The sequence below is a fragment of the Phaethon aethereus genome (genome assembly GCF_964289735.1).
Source record: "Phaethon aethereus genome assembly, chromosome: 2".
NCBI lineage: Eukaryota > Metazoa > Chordata > Aves > Phaethontiformes > Phaethontidae > Phaethon > Phaethon aethereus.
This window is the reverse complement of record NC_138582.1, coordinates 70,514,092-70,540,851: the sequence shown is the minus strand read 5'-3', so window position 1 is coordinate 70,540,851 and position 26,760 is coordinate 70,514,092. Positions and strand designations below refer to the sequence as shown.

The 26,760-nt window shown below is 39.2% G+C and overlaps 1 protein-coding gene across 1 annotated transcript in view; it reads right to left on the bottom strand.

The window, feature by feature from the left end:
- The window catches only part of ANKS6 (ankyrin repeat and sterile alpha motif domain containing 6), a 54,077-nt gene that overhangs the window by 3,142 nt on the left and 24,175 nt on the right, over positions 1-26,760 (bottom strand). The window contains exons 7-16 of the mRNA XM_082015000.1: positions 21,821-22,031; positions 21,162-21,211; positions 17,975-18,178; positions 15,986-16,151; positions 15,156-15,325; positions 11,486-11,675; positions 9,981-10,097; positions 7,685-7,752; positions 6,301-6,417; positions 4,802-4,898 (exon numbers count right to left, since the gene is read on the bottom strand). Of these exons, the coding sequence (XP_081871126.1) occupies positions 4,802-4,898; positions 6,301-6,417; positions 7,685-7,752; positions 9,981-10,097; positions 11,486-11,675; positions 15,156-15,325; positions 15,986-16,151; positions 17,975-18,178; positions 21,162-21,211; positions 21,821-22,031 (1,390 nt within the window). The remainder of the gene's footprint in view (positions 1-4,801; positions 4,899-6,300; positions 6,418-7,684; positions 7,753-9,980; positions 10,098-11,485; positions 11,676-15,155; positions 15,326-15,985; positions 16,152-17,974; positions 18,179-21,161; positions 21,212-21,820; positions 22,032-26,760) is intronic.

Sequence of the window (26,760 nt, the reverse complement as noted above, 5' to 3'; positions counted from 1 at the left end):
TATAGGTTTGACAAGCAGCAACGGCTTCTGACCCAGTGGCAAGCAGGGGAGCGGCTGAGCCTGGGAAGCGTGGATTGGGGCACTTTGCGGGGAACTGAAGCCAAGTGAGCCTTGGAACTATGGATGGGGAAGGGTGTAGAAGCTGTAGACATTCACAGACTTGGTGATGGTAGTCAGCTTACACACCTCCCACAATTATAAGCTACATTTCCAGAAAGTGAGGATTTAGTTTCTTTTCCCCTGCTTTTTCATTTCTGAGTCTTACTGATATATTCAGATTGTATCTCATTTTCTTCTTTACATCCCTACAGGCTGGAAACTTCATAAAAGCAGAGCTACACTTGCAGCTACTCCGTTTTAGGTATTGAGCTTTCAAAATTACTCAAAATATCGAGGAAATCACAGTGATAGGTGTGAAAACAGTGACACTGACACACCTGGAAGAGCAGGATGTTTTTACTATCCTGTGAGCTACATCTAGCTTTCTAAAAGGGCAAATCATGAAGTGGCTTTCCTGCTAATGGTGTCCAGACAGGCTCCTAGGAAGAGCTGCAGAAAAACCAGTGGCTGTAGACCATGCAAAAAGCATTAAAATGTCACGTATTACTTTTCAAACACATCACAGGAGGCAGCAAGTTACAGATGCCACGATGCCAATCAATGATTAGACTGTAACAAGCTAGAGAAGTTAAGTTCACAGCAGAAAAACTAAATGTATTCACCATGGAAAAGCTTGGGAAGGTTCCCATTTCAGAAGCCTTCTTTATGTGGGAGTCCAAGGTATCTTAACCTGAAGTATTGGTAAAAAATATTATGAAACAAATACACAAAGCAAATAATAACAAATTGCTAAGTCAGATGTTATAGAGGAACACAAAGATTAAGCAGCTGAACTGCTGAACACAGAGCACAGGTTCTTGTTAAATTGCTACATAACTAAGAAGTGATAAAAATGACGCTAATTTTTCTTAGTGGTTCAAGAGGAGATCCAGGGAAACACGGACCAGTGAGATGGCCAGTAGTACTGGGCAGATTAGCATAAACTGTAACAAAGAATCTGAAATTTTGTGGAAAACAACCAAAAAGGGATTTGAAAAGTCTTGCCTCACCAACCTATAGGAATCCCTTGAAGGTGCCAACAGTCCTGTAGATAAGAGGTCCACCTGATGCCTGTATTTTTACAAGGCATTTCACGAGGTCCAAGGCTGGCTCTTAACACAGTAAGGAACCCAAAAGGGTAAAACGAAAATTTCTTGGGTGGATAAATAATCATTTAGGAAGGCAGAGGACATAAGGTGGGAGTAAACAGGGATTTTTTCCATAGTAGAAAGATTCACCACTAGCATTTCCTAGGGATCTGCATAAGGACTCAGGATATTCAATACTTGATATTGAAAAGGCATATAGAGTGAAGTGACAAACTTTCCTAAGTTATCCACCTAAATAAAAAGAAAGGCAAACAGAGGACTGGCAAAAGGACTTCATGAGACATCAGTGCCCAAACAATAAGATGGCAGACAAAATCTGATGAAGATAAATATGAAGTAAGGCATATGGAAAAAATTATATATGAGTGGTTATATAAAATGATATGCTCTGAGCTCGAACTCAGTAGATGAGCTGGGTTATAAGAGGTAGTTCCAATTAATACCAATTCAGTTTTCAGTTACAGACAAAAAAGCAGAGTACTAGAAATAACTAGGAAAAAGCAAGAGAACTGAATATAGAGAACACAATTAAAAACTAAATATCACTCTCTTATGTGTAAATCTATGCTATGCCTACATCTTGAATGCTGTATGCTAGGCTGGTATCTCCAAGTCTGAAAGGATACAGTAGAAAAGGAAAAGAGGTCAGAAAAAATATGGTATAAGGAATGATTAAGCAGCCTGTAAGTCTTCCATCTGGAAAAAACATGACTGAGGAAGAGTATCACAGATATCTGTAGAATGATCAGTGGCATGCAGGCAGTAAAGAGGGAACAATTGTCTGCTATATCTTCTGATCCAGTAGGATGAAGCAAAAGAAGTCAGGACATGGCAAGTTCCCAGCAAATGAAAGTAAGTAGCTCTTCACACCAATGTCAAATGAGACCGGATGAAAAAGCTGAATACAACTGTATAGACCTTGGATCTGACTCAGTAGAGCTGCTCTTATGCTCTAAATATTACACTCGTGGAAATTACTTCAAGTTCCAGAGACTGCATGTAAGGGTCCCACTGCTACTTTTTACAATAAAAGCAGCTTACCTGGTGCAGAAGCTTCTTTTATCTACATGTTCTCTTCCTCTTCCTTCTCTGTTAGTGCTTCTGTCGCTGTTTCACAGCCAAATCTATTTCATGGAGCTCTCACGCACACAAAAACCCAAAAGCTAGACCTCTGATGGCAGCCTCCTTGCAGCATCTTGTCAACCAGTCAGCAGGAACAACTGTTGCCTCCATTCTTATAAATGGATGTTCTCCCCAACTTTGTGCCACCTTTACCATCTCTTACTGTCTTCAAGACACTTTCAAGTTTCAGTGGTTAGGCTCAGCAAGTTACTTGGGGACACGTTACATCTGTATGCTTCCTCAGTTCTTAAGTAATTACAGTTCATTGCACCATGTTATCAAATTCCAAACAGCAGCTTCTGCTCACCTAGCAGTTCCTACAGAAGAGGCTCTTCAAGCCTGGGATGTTACCAAAAGACATCCAGAAGTTCCCACACATGCTGACTACTCTTAGACTGGGAAGTAAGCTGCATAATGCATACAGTGATAGCTGACAGTGGCTTTCAGCCAAGCAGACTATATAGAAAGTAGCCCACATTGATTAACTAACCCAGCAATGCCCAGTTTTCCCCAAGACAGCAGGACTACAGTTAGCACCTGCTTTCACATATCTAGTGATATGCATCTGACTGAGACTGGAACAACTGGGACTTGCTCGTTATTAAGGCCTCCTAAAGTGTACAATACTTGAAACATTATTTAACATAACCACTAAAGAAATGAAATCATTTTGTGAGTGGATGTAAGCAGCAAAATAAGCAACTGAAAGAGAGTAAGAAGCACTTTAACATGGTGCATTTTTTGAGGCCATTCAATGGCTTTCATGTTCCTCCTAAAAAATGCATCCAGAAATACACATGAATAGGTTTTGCCCTATTCCTTAAACTTAAGTAACAGATGCGTGTCTGCCTTTGGCTCAGCTGGCTGGCAGGACAGAGATTTGCAACTTTTATATCTAGGGCTGCCTGCAGTAAATGTATCCATTTGTTACAGGTCAGCAACACCTTTCTGTATGTTTTGATTATAGACAGTACATTTTAGTACTAAACTTTATATAGTAAGTTTGCAGATGACACCAAGTTGGGTGGGAGTGTTGATCTGCTGGAGGGTAGGAGGGCTCTGCAGAGGGATATGGACAGGCTGGATTGATGCGCCGAGGCCAAGTGGACGAGGTTCAACAAGGCCAAGTGTCGGGTCCTGCACTTCAGTCACAACCACCCCATGCAACACTACAGGCTGGAGGAAGAATGGCTGGAGAGCTGCCTGGCAGAAAAGGACCTGGGGGTGCTGGTTGACAGCCGGCTGAACATGAGCCAGCAGTGTGTCCAGGTGGCCAAGAAGGCCAACAGCATCCTGGCCTGTATCATTAATAGTGTGGCCAGCAGGAGTAGGGAAGTGATCGTGCCCCTGTACTCGGCACTGGTGAGGCCGCACCTCGAATCCTGTGTTCAGTTTTGGGCCCCTCACTACAAGAAAAGACATGGAAGTGTTGGAGCGTGTCCAAAGAAGAGCAACAAAGCTGGTGGATGGTCTAGAGCACAAGTCTTGTGACTGAGAGAATTGGGCTTGTTCAGCCTGGAGAAGAGGCGGCTGAGGGGAGACCTTATCGCTCTCTACAACTACCTGAAAGGGGGTTGTGGTGAGGTGGGTGTCGGTCTCTTCTCCCAAGTAACAAGTGATAGGACTAGAGGAAATGGCCTCAAGTTGCACCAGGGGAGGTTTAGACTAGATATTAGGAAAAATTTCTTCACTGAAAGGGTTGTCAAGCATTGGAACAGACTGCCCAGGGAAGCAGTGGAGTCACCATCCCTGGAGGTATTTAAAAGATGTGTACATGTGATGCTTAGGGACACGGCTTAGTGGTGGGCTTGGCAGTGCTAGGTTAATGGTTGGAGTTGATGATCTTAGAGGTCTTTTCTGACCTAAATGATTCTATGATTTTAAAAGGCAGTTTCTCCAGCAATGGCTAGCAGCTAACACTGGTGGCTGGATAGATGTATTCCAAAGAAACCACCTATAGACAATCATATAAAAATATTATCTATACAAAATAACTAAATGCATACATACATAAACACATAATTAACATAGCTATCTAAGCTAGTATACTAAACTTTAAACCTTGAATATGTTTAATCTACTTGATCACACTAAAGAAAATTGTCTCCTATAAAGAATATGAAAAAGTAAATTATGTATCATACAGAAACACACTTCCCACTGCTGCTACATACACACACCATATAGTATATTGTATACTATAATTTGCTATACTTACATTCATTTTCTGTGTTTGGTAATGCATAACAATCTTATGCTTATTTCATACAGTACTGGAGTGTGTATAAAAATCTTACAGATATCTCTACTTTTTTACCTTGGAATCTCTACAGTCTCAGCAAAAGACACAGACATGCATGAATCATTAACACAGAAAGCAGTTAACTGGCTTGTTTGTCACATTCTGTCTTCTAGCCAGTATTAATTAAAAGTATCCACACATTTTTCAATTAATTTCAGGTGCTACTTACACTGGGAATGACCTGGAGGTCGTGTGTTACTAACACTACTCTCAAAGGAAGAATGGAAGTTGTGTATAGTTTCTTGTAAAATCTGTCTCTCTCGTCCCTGTAAAAGCACAATAAATTAAAATAAGGTATTCTTAAATTTCTATTTAAAAAATTACTTTATTAAGGGTTCAAAAAAAATATGTAAATATGTCTGTCTATGCCCAGAGAGTCACAGCGTACTATTTAGGAATAACAAATCCTTACCTCCCAGATACGTAGAAAACCTTATAGTAATCTTTTCCTGAAACTACCAGACAGCAATAGAAACATTTTCATTATTTTCATTATTTTCTTCATAGGTATGTAATATGGAGCATCATCCACCTCCCCTGATTTTTTAGCTTCATCACTTGCTGCTGTTGATCTTAACTTGGGGAAATTATGTTTTGCTTATCCGAGCTTCCAATATCAGAGAAAGAATGGACCTCAAAACCAAAAAGCAGCTGAGAAGTGTCAGCAAACCTAATTAAAGAGATGCTCCAGTCCATAATCCCTGTGACAAGAACATTGCTTACTGTATGCCATTCTTAGAAAATTGGTTTATGTAAATATAAAATTAAAAGGCAAATACAAGTGTAAGGAATGAGAGAAGTGCTATTTACCTAATCACAGAGAAATCAAAAACTGTTAGGCAAAACAAAGGAGACCTTTCCTTTTACATTATATTCTCTAGCTGGACTATAGGGAACTACAGGAGAGAGTCCAACAGAGGGCTATGAGGATGATTAAGGGACTGGAACATCTCTCGTATGAGGAAAGGCTGAGAGACCTGGGGCTGTTTACTCTGGAGAAGAGAAGGCTAAGAGGGGATCTTATTAATGTCTATAAATATCTGCAGGACGATGGAGCCAGTCTCTTTTCAGTAGTGCCCAGTGGTAGGACGAGGGGCAATGGGCACAAACTGCAGCACAGGAAGTTCTACCTCAACATGAGGAAAAACTTCTTTACTGGGAGGGTGATGGAGCACTGGGACAGGCTGCCCAGAGAGGTTGTGGAGTCTCCTTCTCTGAAGACCTTCAAAACCCAACTGGACATACTGCTGTGCAACCTGCCCTAGGTGATGCTTCCTTGGCAGGGGCGTTGGACCAGATGATCTTCAGAGATCCCTTCCAACCCCTACCATTCTGTAACTCTGTGATAGTGGCCAGATGATTCTTTTTAGCATCAGTGAAATCAATATTCAGTAACTGCAATACTGCCAATGTTTATGTTACCAGTAGCTTCTGTTATAATTTCCAATACTCTGCAAAAGAACTGTACAGTCACTGAACTAGGTTAATGAAAGAACAGGGAGTACCACAAAGGAAGATATTTTTTGCTAATCAAATACAAAAAATATTTTGTTTGGAAAACATTCACTGGCTTTTCTAACACCTGCAACTGAATTCTGAAATGTATGTTGAATTAACAATATAAGCAAATCTTGAATTAATTCACTAAGTACATTACTTCAAACATACCTTTCCTGCATTTAGTTCAGAAATAGCCGCCAAAATCTGCTGCCTTGATCCATCGGTTTTAATACCCAGCTCTTTCAGATCACCGTCAGTAAGTGTAAGGAAGGCTTCCATATCCACCTGCATATTGAAAAAAAAAAAAGAGGAAAAAACACAAGACAAATTTACCTAGGCAAAACTTTCACTATTACAGGTTAAAAGTGTTTGGTTTTCCTTTTAAATTGTAAAGACTTACTGTAAATATTGTACACACAATTTTTTTTAATGCATTACCAGCATTTACCACTCTGCTGTCCGGTTTTAAATTATGATAGTATATTTAAAAATCTCTTTCAGACAAGCTCTATCAATACAGAACGTATAGTGTCCACAAAAATTCCTGTACCTACAGTAGCAGCTAGTTGAATAAGCCTAAGATTTCTCATTTTTCTCCCCCTTCCCTGCCCCCAAGTATTTTTGGAATTTCAGAACATTGTGTGTACTTTTCCAGTGTCTGCTGAGGAAAACCCAGGGTTTGTTCTTTTATCAGTTTTTATTATATCAACACATCCATAAGACTGTGATAAGAACAAACATCTAAAACTTTTCATATTGCTACAACCTTCACACACAGAACATATTCATTTCTACAAAATGCTCCCTTCTCTATCATATAGGGGAGCAATAATAAGTGCAGTGTATTGTGATGCAGCTAAATAATCTGTGTTTGTGGTGCTGAATCCTGAACTCTGCAGCAATGTCAGTTTATTTTATGTCCATTTATTACCCTTTGCCTTTGGCCAAACACACACACAATTATTGCTCACATCTGACACTGTCTTAAACACTGTAATTAATTAATTTGTCTCATTTTCAGCAATATTTCCTTCCATTGCATCCTTCAGGCAGGTCACTGTTAAAGGCCTCATCTACAGTGGTGCTCTGGTTTCCCAATTAAATTCTCCTGTTGCTTATGCATAGGGGATAAAGAAGAGAAAGCAGCCATCTCAGTGATTCACACCCTACTATTTCCCATCTGCAAATAAGGTTCCAGCTGTGATTCCAGGGATGATACAGTATGTTCTATAATCTGCTTAGCCATATTGGATATAGACATAGATAGAAAAAGCCAAGTGTAAAAACAGAGAGGGAAAAAAAAAAAATCTGAAGCACCTATTTACACCAAAATTGTAAGTTCAGTGTAAATTTGATATTTGTAATAAAGTAATATTTGCAGTATCCTGGAGAATGCCACAAGTACTGCTTGGCCCATGCTTCAAGGTCCTCTCTGCAACCAGAAATGGTTGTGAAACTTTAAATTTGAGCCTCTGGATCACAGTTCTGATGGACTGTGTGTTGTGCCCTACTTTTTCTAACATAGTAAAAAATATTTTTTGCAAAATCATACCTCTTGTTCCTCAAAAATAGGCTGATATTTCTCAAGTGACAATTTTTTAAGGATGCCAGTCAGCTCATCTGTAAAAATAGAAAAGAAAAAGAAAAACAAAACATCCATGGATCAGGAAAAATTCTAGTGATCTCTGCATTATTAACTGCTGAAAATATATATTAAAACATATATTCCACACAGTGATATATGATCACATCTACTCTGCATCAGAAATTAAAATATTGGCTTACTGTGTTCTCACCTACTTCCATATACTGGAATTCCATCTTGTCTTACCTTGTTAAGATAAAATCTTTCTGTTTTATTGCTCTTTCTTCCTCATTAGAAGGATCTTAAAAAAACAAACCACTAGGGACAACTTTGGCACTTCAGTGCCTAAAACACAGGTGCTTGGCTTCAGGTGGCTGACCCAGATCATGCAGGCTAGTAAAACTCCTCAAGCAGGGAATGAACTGAATGGCGTAAGGCCACAAAAATGCTTAGAGGGATGGAGAACCTCTCCATAGGACAGGCTAAGAGAGGTTGTTCAGCCTGGAGAAGGGAAGGCTCTGGGGAGACCTTACTGCAGCCTTCCAGTACTTAAAGGGGGCTTCTGAGAAAGATGGGGACAGACTTTTTTCGCAGGGCCTGCTGCAGTAGAACAGGGGGTAATTGTTTTAAACTAAAAAGAGGGCAGATTTAGACTAGATAGAAGGAAGAAGTTTGTCACAATGAGGGTGGTGAAACACGGGCACAGGTTGCGCAGAGGTGGTAGATGCCCCATCCCTGGAGTTGGACGGGGCTCTGAGCAACCTGATCTAGTTGAAGCTGTCCCTGCTCATTGCAGGGGGACTGTGCTAGATGACTTTTAAAGGTTTCTTCCAACCCAAACTATTCTATGATCCAGAAAGGCAAAGTGTAGTGCAAACAACCACCCAGCTGCTCATTCGAAACATTGATACAACAAGGGTATATCTGAACCTCTCCTCCTTAAGTGCCTGACATCCAGGCATCTTGAACACAGATAGTTGAAGTCCAGGTAAGATGAAACCTGGGCAGAATTTAAGTTTCATAAGCTTACCTTCCAAGGCTAACAGCATGGGATATTTGGTTTCCTCTCAAAGTCTAAGGAAATTCAAAGCTGGAGGACCTGATAGTAACTCTTCCCACACATTTAAAATGTGATTAGCCAGTTAAAAAGCTTAACTGCAGTTTCAGAATAAACCACCATTATCTCTCTTAATTACACAAAACCTCTCTCAACTAAGGATTTTGTTTATTTTTATTGCTTTGCTGTGCCTAATTTTTTTTTTTTTTTGCCAGAAGTACCAAACTGGTCAGTTAAATTAAGGAGTGAAAGTCAAAATGAAGAACATGAATGATTACATTATATACCCAAACTATATTTAATATTCCCCACATAAACTCACTTTCATTGTAAGAACATCACTATTCCATTCCCAAATATACTTTGCTTTTATTTATTTCACTTGTCTTTTAACTGCCCCTTTTCTTTCATCATCAGTAGAAATGTGAAAGAGAATCTCACTCTCTAAGCTTCTCAAAAGACATCAAGTATCTTGGGATGGAAACACTTTTCTGTGCAACCATTCTGGAAGCTTCCTTCTTTACATAAAGACCTCACAGAAAACTGAAGTGAAAAATTCTAGTCAAGTCTTATTTTCTGCTAGTATTTTGGTTTTTTTACCTCCAGGATTATTAATTTGGTATGCTTAACACAATTGGCAAAAGGTTGGCATGGTTTCAGGCTAAAAGCTTTAGTACCCTAAGTGAGGTTAATCCATGAGAAAGGGTAACCAGCTTTAAAAACATAGCACAAGAACACTATGCAGTGTGATGAAAAATATCATCTCACAGAAAGAAAATAAAGTTTCATTAGAAGCCCTTAGATATAATATTAACCTTTTTTTCTTTTAGGTTATTAGTTAGCCTTCTCATTTTTCATCACACTGCTCTGCTTAAATTATAGGTTGTGATATGGGAAGAAACTTTCAGGGTCTCTGAGCCCAGAGCCTTGCTGACATAAACAACTATAACTCTTTCCCTCTTCCAGCTCCTGTATTATACGTTAAGTTTGAACAAAACCTGAAACCTCTCAGTTTTACAACTCTGGCATAACATATTGTTTCTCTTGTGCTTTTTCACTAAGTCTTTCTTTGTCTCTATTCCTATCTTGTCTCCTTACCTACATCCCTGGGGAAAGCAAAGGTTCTCAGAGCTCTTACTACTTCTGCCACATTACTCCTATTTAGCACCTCTTCTGCACTACTCTGTAGTAGGAGGGTAAGATTACCTTTCTCCAAGTTTTCAGAGCCTCCTTTTACTCTCACATGGTTTCGTCTTTCATGATTCTCTACATCACTGGTTCTCAGAATAGGGACAACCTGTTGATGGTCCACCAAGTGGTTGCCTAAAAAGAAACCATGCACACCTTTGAACCCTGCTGCCTATTGTTCCTTCCATTTAAGTTTACTTGAAAGAAAAAGAAAAATTAACATTGCAGGCCTTCTGTACTTATTCTTCTAATTACTACTAGGCCTATGAGCATTGGTACTGCTGCTGCTGAAACAACTCACAGTAAGAGAAGCCCTTGAATAAAAGGACCACTTAACTATGAAAGCCTACAAGCACAATGAACCCAGAACTACTTAGGCTTCTGACAACCTATCCCTCTGCTACAGAGGAAACACTGTATCATGGCACTAGTGGTGCAGTCACAAAGCCCAGCTTTACCAGGTAACATGAGAACAGCTGACAGCTTGGGGGAACGCCTCCTGTTACCTGACAGCAATTTCTCTTCCCCTTATACATTTCTAAATCGACAACTCTTATGTTATCAAGTCAACATTATAAAATGTCATTAACTAAAATGTGACAGGATTTTCTCCAGCAGTCAGTACAATACGTTGCAGCTAAGCCATGATAAGAGCGGGTCAACTATCACCACTCTTTAGTGTCAAATGGAAGTACAGTGACAATGGACAGTTACCATAAATGGAAATGAAACAAAATTCAATATGGATACTTTCAAAAAACCCCAAAATAGTACAAAGTGCCTCTTGCAGAAACCAGGTAAAAGGTAGCTCCATCTCTTATTTAAAAGACTCTGAGTCATGTTATTTTTTTCACTTTTTTTTTTTTTGAGATGTTTACAGAAGAAAACAAAGTAATTGATAACCTGTTTCCAATGCAGTAACATGACTTTCTAAAACAAAGTGTTGCAATTTAGACCTTACAGTTCGACTTAAAAAGCAGTAATCTTACTGGAAAAGTAACAATATTATTATCCTTTCTTATGACCTAAAGTTAAAAAGAAGGTCAAAATAAGACTATTTTTGCAATTTAAAAAAATAAATGCCATACAGCTCTTAAAAATCTATTGCATGTAGCTATGACTTGCTATGAAGCAAAATTTTATTTCTGTAGTGATGTGCTTCACTGCATTTATTTAAAAAAAAAAAATTTGAATGTGGAGAAAGTGCATTTTCTACCCTCAGCAAAGGGTGAAAAGCAAGGGAAGGAAGGAGGCCATGTAAGAGTCGCCTACCTACATGCTCTATGCCAGCTTTGAGATGGTACCGGTCTCCCTCTAAATGGAAGGGATCACAGCTTTTGGAAGAGAAATAGCCAGTTACGGCAGGAATGCCAATCTTGCAGTAATAAACACCAAAATATTTTTTCTAGAAAGAAAAGAGTTCTCACTCTCATGCAGATACACACTAATCCAGTACAGTTATAGCTTTAAACACTTTGTGCTCTTGATGAATGGATATCCTGTAATTACAGTCACCTACTCACCATCCTCTGTAATAGTACCACTGCTGGAACCATTGCTCTTGGCTTGTCTGTGAGAAGAAGAGAGAGAGGACTCTGTGTTGTGAACCTTAGGAGATGGGGAGGGTGATGGGGAAGGTGTGAGAGTTGGTGATGTGCTTTTAGATGTAGATGAAGTCCCAGATGGAGGTCTTTTGCTCATCTCCAGTTTTTGCTGTAGTTAATGATACAATCATTTCAGTTTAACACAAAAAAAAAAAGTGTTTACCTATATATGATGCTTCAGTATCACTTAAATTGCATATAATTTCTGTAGAGCATGTAGTCATAACTAGAAGCTTCTGCTTGATTCATATTGAAATAACTGGAGCAACACTGATTTATCCCAGGTGAGAGTCTATCCCCTCAAATTCAAGACAAATACATTTATTAAGGCTGTAATTTTGGAATAAGAAAATTATTTCTTATACAGCAATACTATATATAAACAATACAATTATTCTTTTTATAAAAGCTGAAATTACTTTGACTCTGAAAATGGGTCTTTTTAATTCAGAGATTTAATTGAATAAATAAAACCTCAATTAAAGCTTTTCAAAGTATACCAGATGCTAATTTAAAGTAGCACTTCATGCTGTATTAATCAGAAATATAGAGCAAGCATAAACTAAGTTTCAGGTGCATTTAATCCCCTTGCTGCACTGGAATTAAAGTTTCCAGTAAACCCTTAAACTTGTTATTACCTAACATGAGTCAAATGATTCAAATTTAGTAAATATTTTACAATTATTTAATACATGCGGAGGCATGGAAAACAGGAAAACAGACTAATTAAAACGAGGAATAAGAATATATATGTATGTATATCAAGTCTTTTCCAAAACAAGTTAATGTACCTCATCTCCTAAATTCCTCAAGCTACGTATCACTTTCCACGTTTCAGTGTTTGCATTAAATGACCTAGAAAGAAGTCTTAGGTGATTTTCTCCTGGACTCCTGAATTCAGAGTTTAACTTATAATACCTCTTGTTAGTCAGGCTGCTACAAGGAAAATGTAAGAAAACAGCTGAGCTGAGTAACAAGGCAAGAAGGAAGAATGACAGAGGTTCCTGCTTCTGTGTTATGGCATAAATGGAACTTTTCTAGTTAATGAAAGAGATGGAGATTAAAAAGATGAAACTGATGTGAGTGGTAACATTCTTCCATTACCCTATCCCATACCAGAATGTACTACCTCCTTAGCCCTGCATTGAATTGACTTGAAGTAATGTAGCATGATACAAATTCGAGAGGTCTCTAAAGAGCATCGTGAAGTCATTTTAATTTTCTGTCCCAAATTTCCCTTTATTCTGGCCATTTGTGTTTCAGAATGCTCTTCCGTCTCTAGTGCATTGTCTGCATTTATTTAAATTACATCACCCTGGAAATTGTTATTGTTTTTCTTTAAGGCTTGCACAATGCCACTCCTCATGAATAACTTTTGCAAAACTGATCAGTGCAACGTCACTGCATTTTTAGATCAGCTATTTCCACATTTAAACAGCATGACCCTAATGAGAAGACACAAGCATTTCCACAATGGATACAGACATTAAATTTTCAGCATTTATGTTGTCGATTACAACAAAGTAGGCTGTTTAAGCTTTTGCAGTTAGTGTGGCTCTGTATGTGACCGTGTACTCCCAACAAACACTGAGGTCCCAAAAATCACCTCAGACGTGTGATATATGAACATCTATAGCAAGATCCACACTGATTATATGTTTTGTTATTGGTGGATAGACTGAAATTCATCTGGACATCTAAGCAAAGAGCACTGAAAGAACTGTTACCTTTCCAACATAATGGCATCATTTTTATTTAAAAATCTTTTCAACACTATGATGAACTGCCTTCCCGGAAGATGACCTGCAGGGCATTGCACCTCACTACTTCCTTATCCCCTAATGTCTTCCACTGTGAGTGGGGATAATAGTCAAACTTTTTAGTGGCAGCATTATTGTAACAACAGACTCCAAGATCCGCAGCCCAAAGCTCACAGGCACAGGTAGTATCTCTTAATAGACTAATTAATATAACTGGAGAAAAATAAGATTTGGGGGAGGGGTACACAAGCAGTTCTTCTGAAATTATTTCCAAGATGAAAACAAGCTGAGAGGAACTGCTGAGAGTTTAATTAGAAATATATTGGTCAGACCACCTCTGAAAGAAAAAGCATTTGGTAGCTGTTCAGTAGAGGAGACTTTAATGAGGGAAGAGAATAATAAAGTGGCTTTGTCTACAGGAAAGAGACAGATCATTTATAATGCAGGGAGCAGTTACATGGGATAGAAAAGGAGGAAAGATTATCATGTGCCAAAGAATCAGTATGAGTCCACAGCTTTTGGAGGTCCAGCAGAGTTATAAATTTTAGCTCCCAATTTCATCTTTGAAAAGCAACCAGTAGTCCCTTCAGAATCAGGACTGATAAATCAGAGACAAAGTGACTATTCATGGAAACTGTTTTGGCATTGGTAGTTTCAAGCTTTTCTTTTTCTGATTTTTGTCCTCCAGAAAGTTCAATTAAATCACTGAACAATTTTGTAACTTCACTGATCATCGATATTTACTGATTAAATATACATATTGCTTACTGTTGCCATATAAGACATCACAGAATGAAATAGCAAATGTAATAATTTCATACTCCAGCCATTTTTGTTTCTTCAAGCAAAACTTCAAGAAGAATCTCATGAAAAGATGCAAAGAAAACAAAGCAAAATGAGCTCTTTGGAGATTACACAAGCAAAAAGTTGAGAAATTTTGCTCTTAGTCATGTATTCATTAAATATAAATATATAAATGCATATATTTTCAGAATACCAGACATTAGAACTAAACCCCCAGATTATGTGCTTGCTTTCTCTTGCTCTCTGATATGTAATGTTTCCCTGTGTGAATAAACCCATACATTTCACAAGAGTGTAATCACATCTTCTGTTATGATGTTGCCTTCTAACTTGTGTCTCTGCAGGTTTTGAAGATTTAAAATCTTAATTCTTAAAAACTTTGTGCAAAGCAGTTGCTACCTTCAAAGTACAGGCATAAAAATGGGCAGGTCACGAGGGTAAAGCTATTTGAGGAAAATAATAGGCAAGTCAGTGCAGACAATATGGCCTGCACTCAGGAGCAAAACCTGACATTGGTGATGTTCATACTGTTTAAAAATAACACCTTGTGGAGCAGACTGGATACATGCATATTATTGTGATCAGCAGATCCTGGTACAAATTATCTCATGTTCTGCACTCAGATTGTGTCTTTGGAGGGAAACTAGCTCTACCATTTCAGAGTAAAGCCCATGAATAACTACCATAGAACACTGGACTCGGTCAGGGCCATAGAAAGAAATAATGAGAAAGCAAAATAACAGTGCAGATTTACCCTAAGATTAAGTATTGCATTTACTGTTTTTAAAATAAGAGTGAAATTAATAATAAAGCAAAATCATGTTTCATTATTAGGTGTGATCTTTTGTAAACTTGCAATTAAAAAGAAGGTTCATGGAGCTGAAAAGTTTCCACTACTGTAAGAGGGGTTCATTCATTTTAGGCGTGCAATGTCATGCAGTTATATCTATCAGCTCTCCATGACTGAGACATGACCTATTAAAATCAGCCAATTTGGAAGTACAAAAATTTACATTTCTCTGTACCTTTACAACATGTCCATTGCCAACAATTTGAGCACACTGCAAATCAGATGGAGTGGATGAAGGAGTTGACTGGACTGGACTATACTGTTGGCTGGGTTTCTGTTCAGGTAAGCCTGCAGCTTTTCTTCTTTGGGCTGCAATCTGAGACAAAACATTATCTGCACTGCCACCTAAGAAAAAAATAAAATAAAAACAGAGTCAAGGAAACCATCACTTAAAAAATATTTGTTAATTCTTAACTCACCTCTGCACCACCCACTTTCTTTTAAAAACTGACTGGATGAAGTAAGAGAGAGAATGGTAAGGTTCAAGCCTGTTCAGCAGCTTTTAGGAAAGGGAACAAAAATCAGGTGCAGGAGAAGAGAGAAGCCAGCTTTGTCTACACACAGAGCTGACTTTCATAGTCTTGGATATAGGTTTCATGAGCTGCTTCACCATAGCTGCCAGATACAATGCTTGTAGCTTTGTTTTTAATTGAAAACCATTTATTTTATTTTAAACAAAAAGCAAGTAACATGGGTAAGAGACAGCTCTATGAAATGTGTGTTGCAATGAAGAAGCATCCACCTGATCCATCATGGGTGGATGTGTCTTTTCTGAGATGGGGCTAACTGATGAGATTGCTATAACAGATGTGAGACTTTCCTTCCCTTATGTAGGTGTCCAAAGTCCAATCCTGTTCCAACAAATTTTATAGAAGTTTTGCTTATACAGCAGTAGGAGCCTTCAGAAAAGGTTTAGTACCTTCTACCATCATCACAAACACTGATTTTTTTTAGCTGAAACAGATACAAATTACTTTCTTATTGAAAATAAAAGCAGCATGGTACCTGATCTGTTATACAGTTCTCCTCCATGCCTGTTAATTCCTGCAATGTTATTGGATCCACCAGAAGAATGGGGAGAATGGTTGAAATTGTTGGAATTTGAAGGAGACGCTGGTCTTCTTGCAAATGTTGGTAATTTGACTGGTCTAGCACCTTTGCTAACAGGTATCTGGAAAACGAACAAAAAAATTTTTATCTTTTTTGTTTGAGCAAAACAAAGATCAAACTTCAACTGCTATTTTTTTAAGTTCTGAAACTTCCACTGAAGAACAAAAAGGATATCAGAAATAATCTTATTTTACATACACAAATACACTGAGTATATATTTATAGAAATATATATACATTGAATATATATATATTCAACAAAAGAAATGACACCATAATAAAGGCATTATTTCTCCTTCACCTTTGGCCAACACAAAATGAGCATAAACGATGCACCTAAGATACCTTATACATAATATTACAAGTGGGGCAGGCCGGGGACAGGAAGAATTATCACACGTAAAACATCTTTCCTGCAGAATCCTCGTTTTGTCTCTCCCATCTTACAAAACAGCTCCCACTTACTTCTCATCCACCATACCCCTGCTTCTTACTAACTCAGCTGCAACAAGTGACATGAATTTTCTCTCCCTCGGTTTCATTTTCATATCTCCTTCAACCTAAACAGCGACCTGCACCATTTTATTGGCTATTGTTAACTGAGGCACTAATGATCTAGCTATATGCTAGCCAAATGCTCAGCCACATCCACATCTTCCTTCAATTCTTCTGCTTTTACACCACCAGCTACTGCCAACCATCTGACATTTGGCTCTTGCAGCTCAGCTTTTTTATGTTTCTTATCCTGTTGCTCAAATCACTTCTTTCAACTCTGACTTACTAGGTTTTTCTCCTTCTCCCCTATAACCTTAGCAAAACCCTTCTTCCCCCACAGAAGGATTGACAGCTAGTCCTCCCCTACTTCCCCTGCTCCTCACTTTATATACGGGTGCCAGTTATCCACTTACGTTATTACAATCATCTTTTTTAGGATAACAAACACCTTCCTGTGATCTACCACTTCCCTTCTAATATTCCACCTTATTCCACCTAAATCACCTCTGCTGGTATGAAGCTAACTTTCACTTAAAAAAGGAAGACTGAAAAAAATTCCTCCTAAAATGTCTTCATAGTTCCATTTCTAGAACTGACATGAAATACAGTTCTGGACTAGTAAAACAAACCCTCCTCTACATTTGGCTATTAGAGTCTAAAGTCAGGGGAGTAAGCACTTCTCCTTTTTCTCCTACTAACTATGAAAGCAAAGGTTGTCTGGGTCGTTTTGCTTCCTGTTTCAAGACAAACAAGCTATTTTCCTTTTGTTTTGTGTTTTCATTAAAAACATTGTAGAATCAAGCAAGCTCTTTCTATAAAAAACAGAATTTATTTAGACTTTTTCCCTTTTACAGTACTTGCACTTTCAGGCTGTATGCCTTCAAGCCCACTTGGTCACTAAGTGCTACATTTTTATCTATTAGTAATCTTTCAGAATGTTATGTCTGTATATTTATGTCTCACTGATATTTCTTCCCTCCCACCTAGTTCCTAAAAATTGAGGAACTATCATTCTTTTCTTCTGCCCCTAGTCTTCTTCCAAATCAGAGCAGTTTCTGCCACACTCTAATATTGGGCTGTATGTACTTTGGCAACTTAAATATATAGGTGGAACAAGCAGCCACTTTAGCGGCTTGCAGCAAATTTGTTCGGGCTCGACTTCATTCTGGTTAAGAGCAAAAAAGTCGATTCATTTCATACAAAACTTTTGTTCCATTTATGTTCCTTCCATAGAGATGTGTATTCTTCCTAAACAGCAAAGCTTAAAAGGACAAGCCATTACTGAGACAGTGGGTTTTAAGTAATTTCTAATCAGAAAGACAGTGTGGCTCACCAGTCAGCATAGCCTGGACATAACACAGTGTTTTCATACACATTTTGTTTGCTTACTGTATCAGAGTTCCCACTGCTGTTAAAATCATGCTTGATCGCTCTCTGTGGCCAGGCAGTTCTCATCTGTTCAGCTTTGCCATCCTTGCTAAGTCGCGTTAGGTCAGAATTCCAAAGCTCAAAACTTGAGGGTGGTAAGAAAGGCGGTATCACTGCTTTCAGTTTATCGCTGGGCAGCCTGGTAAACGGAGCACTGCTTCTCAACTGAGAGAGGGAAATAAAGAAAAAGAAAAGAGCCTCTTCTTAAGAAATATTACTGAGAGCTGATGATGTACTTTCAAAGTTGTAAGTTAAATAAAAAGATGGAGACAATGTATTTTTAAACAAAATAAAATGGAAACAAGACACAAAAGTAGTATTTGTGAAGATGTACAACACTTAATAACAGACATAATCCAATGGACATTCTGGCACCTCTCAGTATGCTCACTCATTTATTACAATGAATATAGTTCATTAAGTGGCAGAAACTGTCTCTCTCTTCACTGGGCTGAATCTTGCTTCAAATTGATCTTATCAGGAATGTTAACAATTAATTTCCAAAGAAATAACAAGGTAATCCTCTCTGCATTCCTAAATAGGACACCTGGAACCACTGAACAATCGCCTGTTCCTGCTGTGTGTATTCTCCAGAAAAAAAAAAAAACACCACAACTGATTTGGCTCCCTGGAGTTCTGTCAGTCAGTCACACCAAAAGTTACTCAATCTTCTGGCTGAACAGGGAGCTTTTGCTGGGACTCAGGGAAAAGAGGAGAGTTTATCACCTCTGGAAGAAGGGGCAGGCAACTCACGAAGAGTACAAGGATCTCGTTAGGTCAAACAGGGACAAAATTAGAAAGGCAAAAGTCCAGCTAGAGGTCAGTCTGGCCACAGTCGTAAAGGATAATAAAAAATGTTTTTACAAATATATTAACAACAAAAAGAGAGGCAAGGAGAATCTCCATCCCCTACTGGATATGGCGGGGAACATTCTCTCCAAGGACGAGGACAAGGCTGAGGTACTTAATGCCTTCTTCACCTCAGTCTTTAATAGCCAGTCCAGGTATCCGCAGGGTATTCAGCCCCCTGAGCTGGAAGACTGGGATGGAGAGCACAATGTACTCCTCATAATCCAGGAGGAAGCAGTCAAGGACATGGACACCCACAAGTCTATGGGGCCTGATGAGATCCACCCGAGAGTACTGAGAGAGCTGGCGGAGGAGCTTGCCAAGCCACTCTCCATCATCTATCAGCAGTCCTGGTTAACAGGAGAGGTCCCAGAAGACTGGAGGCTTGCCAATGTGACGCCCGTCTACAAGAAAGGCCGGAAGGAGGATCCTGGGAACTACAGGCCTGTCAGCCTGACCTCTGTACCAGGGAAGATTATGGAGCGGTTGGTCTTGAGAGTGCTCACAGGGCATGTGCAGGACAAGCAAAGGATCAGGCCCAGCCAGCATGGGTTCATGAAAGGCAGGTCCTGCTTGACCAACCTGATCTCCTTCTATGACCAGGTGACCCGCCTAGTGGATGAGGGAAAGGCTGTGGACGTTGTCTACCTGGACTTTAGTAAAGCCTTTGACAGCATCTCCCACAGCATTCTCCTGGAGAAACTGGCGGCTCGTGGCTTAGACAGGTTTACTCTTCGCTGGGTGAGGAACTGGCTGGATGGCCGAGCCCAGAGAGTTGTGGTGAACGGCGTTAAATCTGGCTGGCGGCCGGTCACAAGCGGTGTTCCCCAGGGCTCGGTTCTGGGGCCAGTCTTGTTCAATATCTTTATTGATGATCTGGATGAGGGAATTGAGTGCTCCCTCAGTAAGTTTGCAGATGACACCAAGTTGGGTGGGAGTGTTGATCTGCTGGAGGGTAGGAGGGCTCTGCAGAGGGATCTGGACAGGCTGGATCAATGGGCAGAGGCCAACTGTATGAGGTTTAATAAGGCCAAGTGCAGGGTCCTGCACTTTGGCCACAACAACCCCATGCAACGCTACAGGCTTGGGGAGGAGTGGCTGGAGAGCAGCCCGGCAGAAAGGGACCTGGGGGTGCTGGTTGACAGCCGGCTGAATATGAGCCGGCAGTGTGCCCAGGTGGCCAAGAAGGCCAACAGGGTCCTGGCCTGTATCAGAAATAGTGTGGCCAGCAGGAGTAGGGAAGTGATTGTGCCCCTGTACTCGGCACTGGTGAGGCCGCACCTTGAATCCTGTGTTCAGTTTTGGGCCCCTCACTACAAGAAGGATGCTGAGGTGCTGGAGCGTGTCCAGAGAAGGGCAACGAAGCTGGTGAGGGGTCTGGAGCACAAGTCTTATGAGGAGCGGCTGAGGGAACTGGGGTTGTTTAGTCTGGAGAAGAGGAGGCTGAGGGGAGACCTTATTGCTCTCTACAACTACCTGAAAGGGGGTTGTGGCGACGAGGGTGTTGGTCTCTTCTCCCAAGTAACTAGTGATAGGACAAGAGGAAATGGCCTCAAGTTGCGCCAGGGGAGGTTTAGATTGGATATTAGGAAAAATTTCTTCACTGAGAGAGTGGTCAGGCATTGGAACAGGCTGCCCAGGGAGGTGGTGGAGTCGCCATCTCTGGAAGTGTTCAAAAAACGTGTGGATGTGGCGCTTCAGGACATGGTTTAGGGGACATGATGGTGCTGGATTAATGGTTGGACTTGATGATCTTAAAGGTCCTTTCCAACCTAGTGATTCTGTGATTCTTAAAAAGAACATAAAGGATAACCAGCCAAATTTAATGACATCTCCAGGGAGTAAGCTGTAGGGGAATTTACAGCTACAGTATAACAAAAGAATAGAATAATACAAATAAATATCCCAAACTCAGTATTTCATGGTTGCCTCCACTAGTAATTTCTCATTTTTACATTGTACCATGTTCCATCCGTGTTTTCCTCACAGCATACTGCTTGTCAGCAACTGATCAGTTGTTCTATCTATTTTAGTAATTCACTGCTGATCACATAAAGGTATAGGTAACTCCTGAAAAAAGTCAGTACTTGTGAACAGCTTCCATACCATACTACTTGTAGTACTTCCTAGTCTAAGAACTACTGATGTATCACAGCCTCTCAGTTCCTGTCTAGTAACTATAAACAAATGATAGCTCTCTTTCTAATGGTGACTTGGATAGGTTAAAATAAAATAAAAATAACAGGAGTTGCATGACCTTCTGAATTGGGATGAACACACCAAGAACACTGCAACATACCATGGTTGTCAGTAATTCATCATCCTTTCCTCCTTTCGCAGTGTTTACACCTGAAAGATATATAATGATGTTTTATTGTTTACACACACCTACTTTTGTTCTCAAGGATAGCTTATTGTTTTCAAATATTCAAGAGCTTTACCCTCAGTAAGTACACAAAACCAAGATTTCCAATGACACTGTCATGTACCTAAATTAAAGTTAAGCCAATAGTTTTATTTCACATCACAAACTGTGGGTGTTTTGCATGAAGAGCTGTACAATTTCAGTAGATGTGCTTTATGATTTGGGCTTTTCCAACCTCTCTTTCTTCTCAGAATTATTTATTTATTTGTTTAAAGGTTTTCATTACATAAATTAGTTTACCAAAGATACTAACAACTTTTGAGTTGCCTGTCTTTACTGTCTGATTTAATGGTCCTTGCTAGAGAGCAGTAACATGGTTATATTAGCATTTTCCTGCATAAATGATGCTGCATTCACTGTTCAGCATAACCAACAGTAAGGAGTAAAACCATCTCTTTCTGTATATACTACAAATACATTAAATGTCTTTTCAGTTATATTAAGTTAAATAAAAATAAATCAATAAATTAGAAATAGTATCATCTTGACTACCCCACGAGAGCTCACTTCCCACAAGACAACTCTGGCTTTACCACTAGCTTTGTTATTTGTGATCTGAGCTGTTGCAGCATCAAGCTTTCCAGAGGTGTCCATATCACTCTGTGAAAATGCTTTTATGGTGGAATTTAATGATGGCTCAGGCTCATCAGGAAAAGGCACAAACTGATTGGAAGGAAATCCATGGCGCAATGTCTGAGTCAACTTCAGCTTGCGGAATCGATTGGACATCCTGCTCCACCAGGACTAGATTGATAAGAAGACAGAACAATTTAGTTCCAACTAAAAGAAAAAAAGAGGAAAAGACATGTACAATTAAGTAATCCTTGTGGCAGTGATAAAGCTGTCATGGAGTTTTTGAGACAAACTGCAAAAGCAGTGTTAAAGCAGTTCGCAATGATCAACAGAATCCTTCACCATAATATGCATGCATAAATCAGTCTCTTTCCTTATTTTTCATCTGGCAAATGCCTTACAAAATTTTTTCACACTATCTGGAAAGACAAGGTAGATAAAAGCATTAGGGCAACTTGAATAGGAAATTTTTACAGCCACATTGCAAATATTTAATCTTCCCATTAACTTCCAATTTCACCATCCATTAACACTCTTTGGCACCAATGAACTGGCATGTATACTTTCCGCTTTTTAGAGGTGTGCATAGAAGTTTATCCAATCTGCATGAAAACTTCTCCGTAAGATTTTCAAAATCAGTGGCAAACTGGAAGACTTCTGATAGTATTCCTGTCAAGCTAAGGATCCACAATCCATACAGTGCTGCTATAGAGGTAACTTAAACCTTCCCAGAGTAGAAAGACTAGAGACTGAAAAAGAGCAAGGGAAAGAAATATAAGCTGTGAAAACACCACAAACCATAGGACAACTATACCTACAACCTCCATCCATACAGGTATCACATATGTGGAACTGTTACATGAAAGGACCATCTTTGCTCAAAATAAAATTTACACAAGTATTTACCAACTTACACATTTTTACGGGCAAACAGTGCAAGATACTTCAAGTATTTAACAGGACATTTCTCCAAACTATGAGACCCCTATAAGCTATATTAAGAAGACCTATGCAGTCTGTATTAAAGATTATGTGGTTTGTAGGCAAATAAGTCAGATTATAAATATCTTCTGATTATTTCTTAGTAAAGCTTCCTCTTCCCTTTCTGGAATTTTTTTTTAAAAAAGCACTACAGTCATGTAAAAGCAATGATACTTCATCAAGGCAGCTTTACGTGATACCAAATCCACACAACACACTTTCCTACTTTACTCTTTATTCTTAGCCATTCCTTCTTACCATACATATTCCTCTCTCTCCTTGGCATTTAACAGTTTTCAACTGCTTAGTGATATGTGTCTTCCCAACTGTCATTCAGTAGAATTAAATAATATAAACTGTAAACTTATCCGCTGTAAATCAATCCTTCTAGCAGATGATCATGAAAAGGATTTTAAATCTGCACAGAGCATTAGTAATGGATGGAGTTCTCAGACCTCTGTATCTCTTTGGAGACATAACTAATAAAGATCTACATTATTTTCAGCAACAAAGACCTGATGGAAAAAGGCAAGAGAGACAAATAGTTCTGAGAAAGTGATAAAACCCACACAGTTCAACATTTATTCACCTTCCAAAATGAACTGAAAGGGCAAAAAAATCCATCTAGTTTTAACAGAGTACAATGAGCTTACAAAAGAGACTGCTTGCACAATGTGGTTTGGTCTTGTTCACTAAAGCTAGCTTCCTTCTGTAACAAAGATCACTTCTAAGTTCCTATCATCTTTGTTAATCTTCTTCACAGTGCTTCTGCCTCGTTAACATATGCTCACACCACAAACTAACCCAAAATGGAGAAAGTTACCATATAAAAAACCTATTGCTCTCCGGCAAAAAAGGAATGAGAGTGGAGAGGTTCATCTTGTTCACTCTGGTGTTCAGAGTACAGTGATCTGAGCTCTGGAGTTTCCAGTCTGCTGTTGCAGAAGCATGTGGCCTCTCCGTCTACCCTACCACATCACACATGTACAGATGCTGGAATAAAGGGCTTTGAACTACTGAAGCAGTCAAGTAACAAAAATGCATTTGTGGTTAAAAATTGCGCCTGTCAAAAGGATGAAATCCAGTAGCAGTGGGAGAAGGCAACAGTAGCAAAGAACAGAAAAATGGTGTTGCCACTTGAGAAATACCTTAGACATTTGTAATAATATTAGGAATGAAAGAATAACCGGAAGAACTGGAAATCTCTGTCCTCAAACAACTTTCATCTAAAAAAGAAACAATGTGATAATTCACACTGATCTAATACCAACATTGAGACTGTAACTTGCTGAAGAAGCACAGGCAGGGAGAAAAGAGAAGAAATAAAATTTTTGCATATGGAAAAGGCCCATAAAATGTCCAAGTCCACAAAATGATGAGAAACAAAGTAGTTAACAGTTCCTGTGTGAAAAGGGTAAAGAATGAGATCATGGTTATCCACTACATAATCAGTAGGTAAAGCAACAAGGGCCTGTATTATGCATGAATTAAAAATAAAAGAAACACACAACAAAATAAAAGGTCTACTCGTAAAGTAGATCACAAAAGTGATCAAACAGGAGACACTGAAAAGGATTTGTTTTTTATAAACTTCAAAAGCAGCCTACTTGTGATCAGATATTTTAGTATGAATACCACTCACAAGAGGAAGGTAGGAATAGATGTGCATTTGCTTAACAAAGAATATTTAAATGAGCTTACATAAATTAAAACCAGACAACACTGATTAAAATTACCCTAATAATAGACAACACAACATCTGAACAAATACTATCTTCAAGATAAGTTAAGAGGATGGAAGAAGTTAACAGAAATCTGGCAAAAGGCAAATGCATAATCACCCTTACCCCAAAGAGAAAAATCAGAAAATTTACTGATCAAAAAGTTTAACTTGAAAGGACATCATTGAAAAAACTTTGTACATCATCACAGCTCATAACAGACAACTGCTATGAGTTTGTTGGGAATAAATCCCACCAAATCAATCCCTCTGTCTGACAGAGTAACTGGTCAAGTGGGCAGAAGGGAGGAAAAGCTGTCACGTAGTTTGACTTTAATAAAGCTTTTAGCGTTATTCTATGTAACGTTTATTGAATGACTGAGCAAAATATGTTTCAAGTAGAATTAATATAGGGAAAGCATCATAGTCAAAAACATATTAAGAGACAAATAATCAACAATGTGATCTCAAATTGGGAGGACATACTTCGTGGAGTGCAACAGGAGTTTGGAAATGTTCATTAACAACAGCAACAATGAAACATAAAATATTTTGCACAGTCTATGGAAGACATCTATCTGGACAGCTTGGTGAGCACCTTAGATACCCTAAATATAAACACTGACAAATTTACATTATTCAGTAGGGGTCAAGCTGACAAGTAAGAAGAAGAAATCAAGTGTACAAATATAGAAAAGGAAGTAAGTAGCAAAGCAAGCTGTACTGAAGAAAAAAATCAGAGCTGTAACATACCACGAAGTACAGATGCACAGTGTCCTACTGCTGCAAAAAAGGTGAATTTCACTGATAACAGCATGAAATACACAACTGTGCAAATAGTTTTTGTATGCCACTGTGATACTGACACCCTAGTTGAAATCTCATGACTCCTTTTGGATCCCTCACCTTGACAGATACAGACAAATTAGAAATAGTAAGAAGTTTAGGAAACAACCTGCAAACAAGGAAATTTGAATTAAATATCTTTATTTAGTCTAGGAAAAAAAAAGATTATGGTAAAGAATATGTTAATTCTTTAAGAATTTATATAGTACTGTCCTGGTTTCAGCTGGGATAAAGTTAGTTTCCTTCATAGGAAAGGAAGGAAACTTCCTTTCCCCATAGCTAGTGTGGGGCTATGTTTTGGATTTGTCCTGAAAACAGTGTTGATAATTCAGGGATATTTTTAGTTGTTGCTAAGCAGTCAAGGGCTGTTCAGCTTCTCATGCTGGCCTGCCAGCAAGTAGGCTGGGGGTGCAGAAAAAGTTGGGAAGGGATGCAGCTGGGACCACTGACCCCAGCTAACCAAAGGGATATTCCATACCATATGACATCATGCTCAGCATAGAAAGCTGGAGGAAGAAGGAGGAAGGGGTGGGATGTTCGGAGTGATGGCGTCTGTCTTCCCAAGTAACCATTACGTGTGACGGAGCCCTGCTTCCCTGGAGACGGGTGAAGACCTGCCTGCCCATAGGGAGTGGTGAATAAATTCCTTGTTTTGCTTTGCTTGCGTGCGCGGCTTTTGCTTTCCTTGTTAAACTGTCTTTATCTCAACCCATCAGTTTTCTCACTTTTACTCTTCTGATTTTCTCCCCCATTGCACTGGGGTGGAGTGAGTGAGTGGCTGCGTGGGGCTTAGTTGCCGGCTGGGGTTAAACCATGACCAGTTCTTATAAAAATTAATGTGGCCACTGAACAAGAATCGATCAACTTAATATGCAGCAAGACGTAGATTGGATCAGGGGGAAAAAAATTATGACCACAAGAAGTGACAAGCAGTGGAACTGGATGCTGACAGAGACCATGGGACCAAGGAATCTTCTTCACCACAGTGAAGGAGAACAGAAACCTCCATCAAGGATGTTTGTGGCACATTCGTTCTGTCTCCTACGTAAATGCAGGTGAGCCTCTCGAGTTCCCTGTCATTTTCACACTTCCATGATTCTGTAGACCTCACATTCTGTCACCTACACTGATCTAGACAGAAAATTTATGTACTGGCGGAGTCACCGTAAGTATTTTCGGTTTACAGTCCTGGCTCAACACAGAGCCGTTGTCCACACGGAAGCACTGTTGCTACAAAACCTGGGAGAGGTCCCTCACGTCAGCACTCTCTTCACCTGCTGGTCCAAAGAGAGATGAGTTTGATGACCATCCTCCCAGCCAATCTGAAAATGTCATTTTTACCCGCTCTGAACA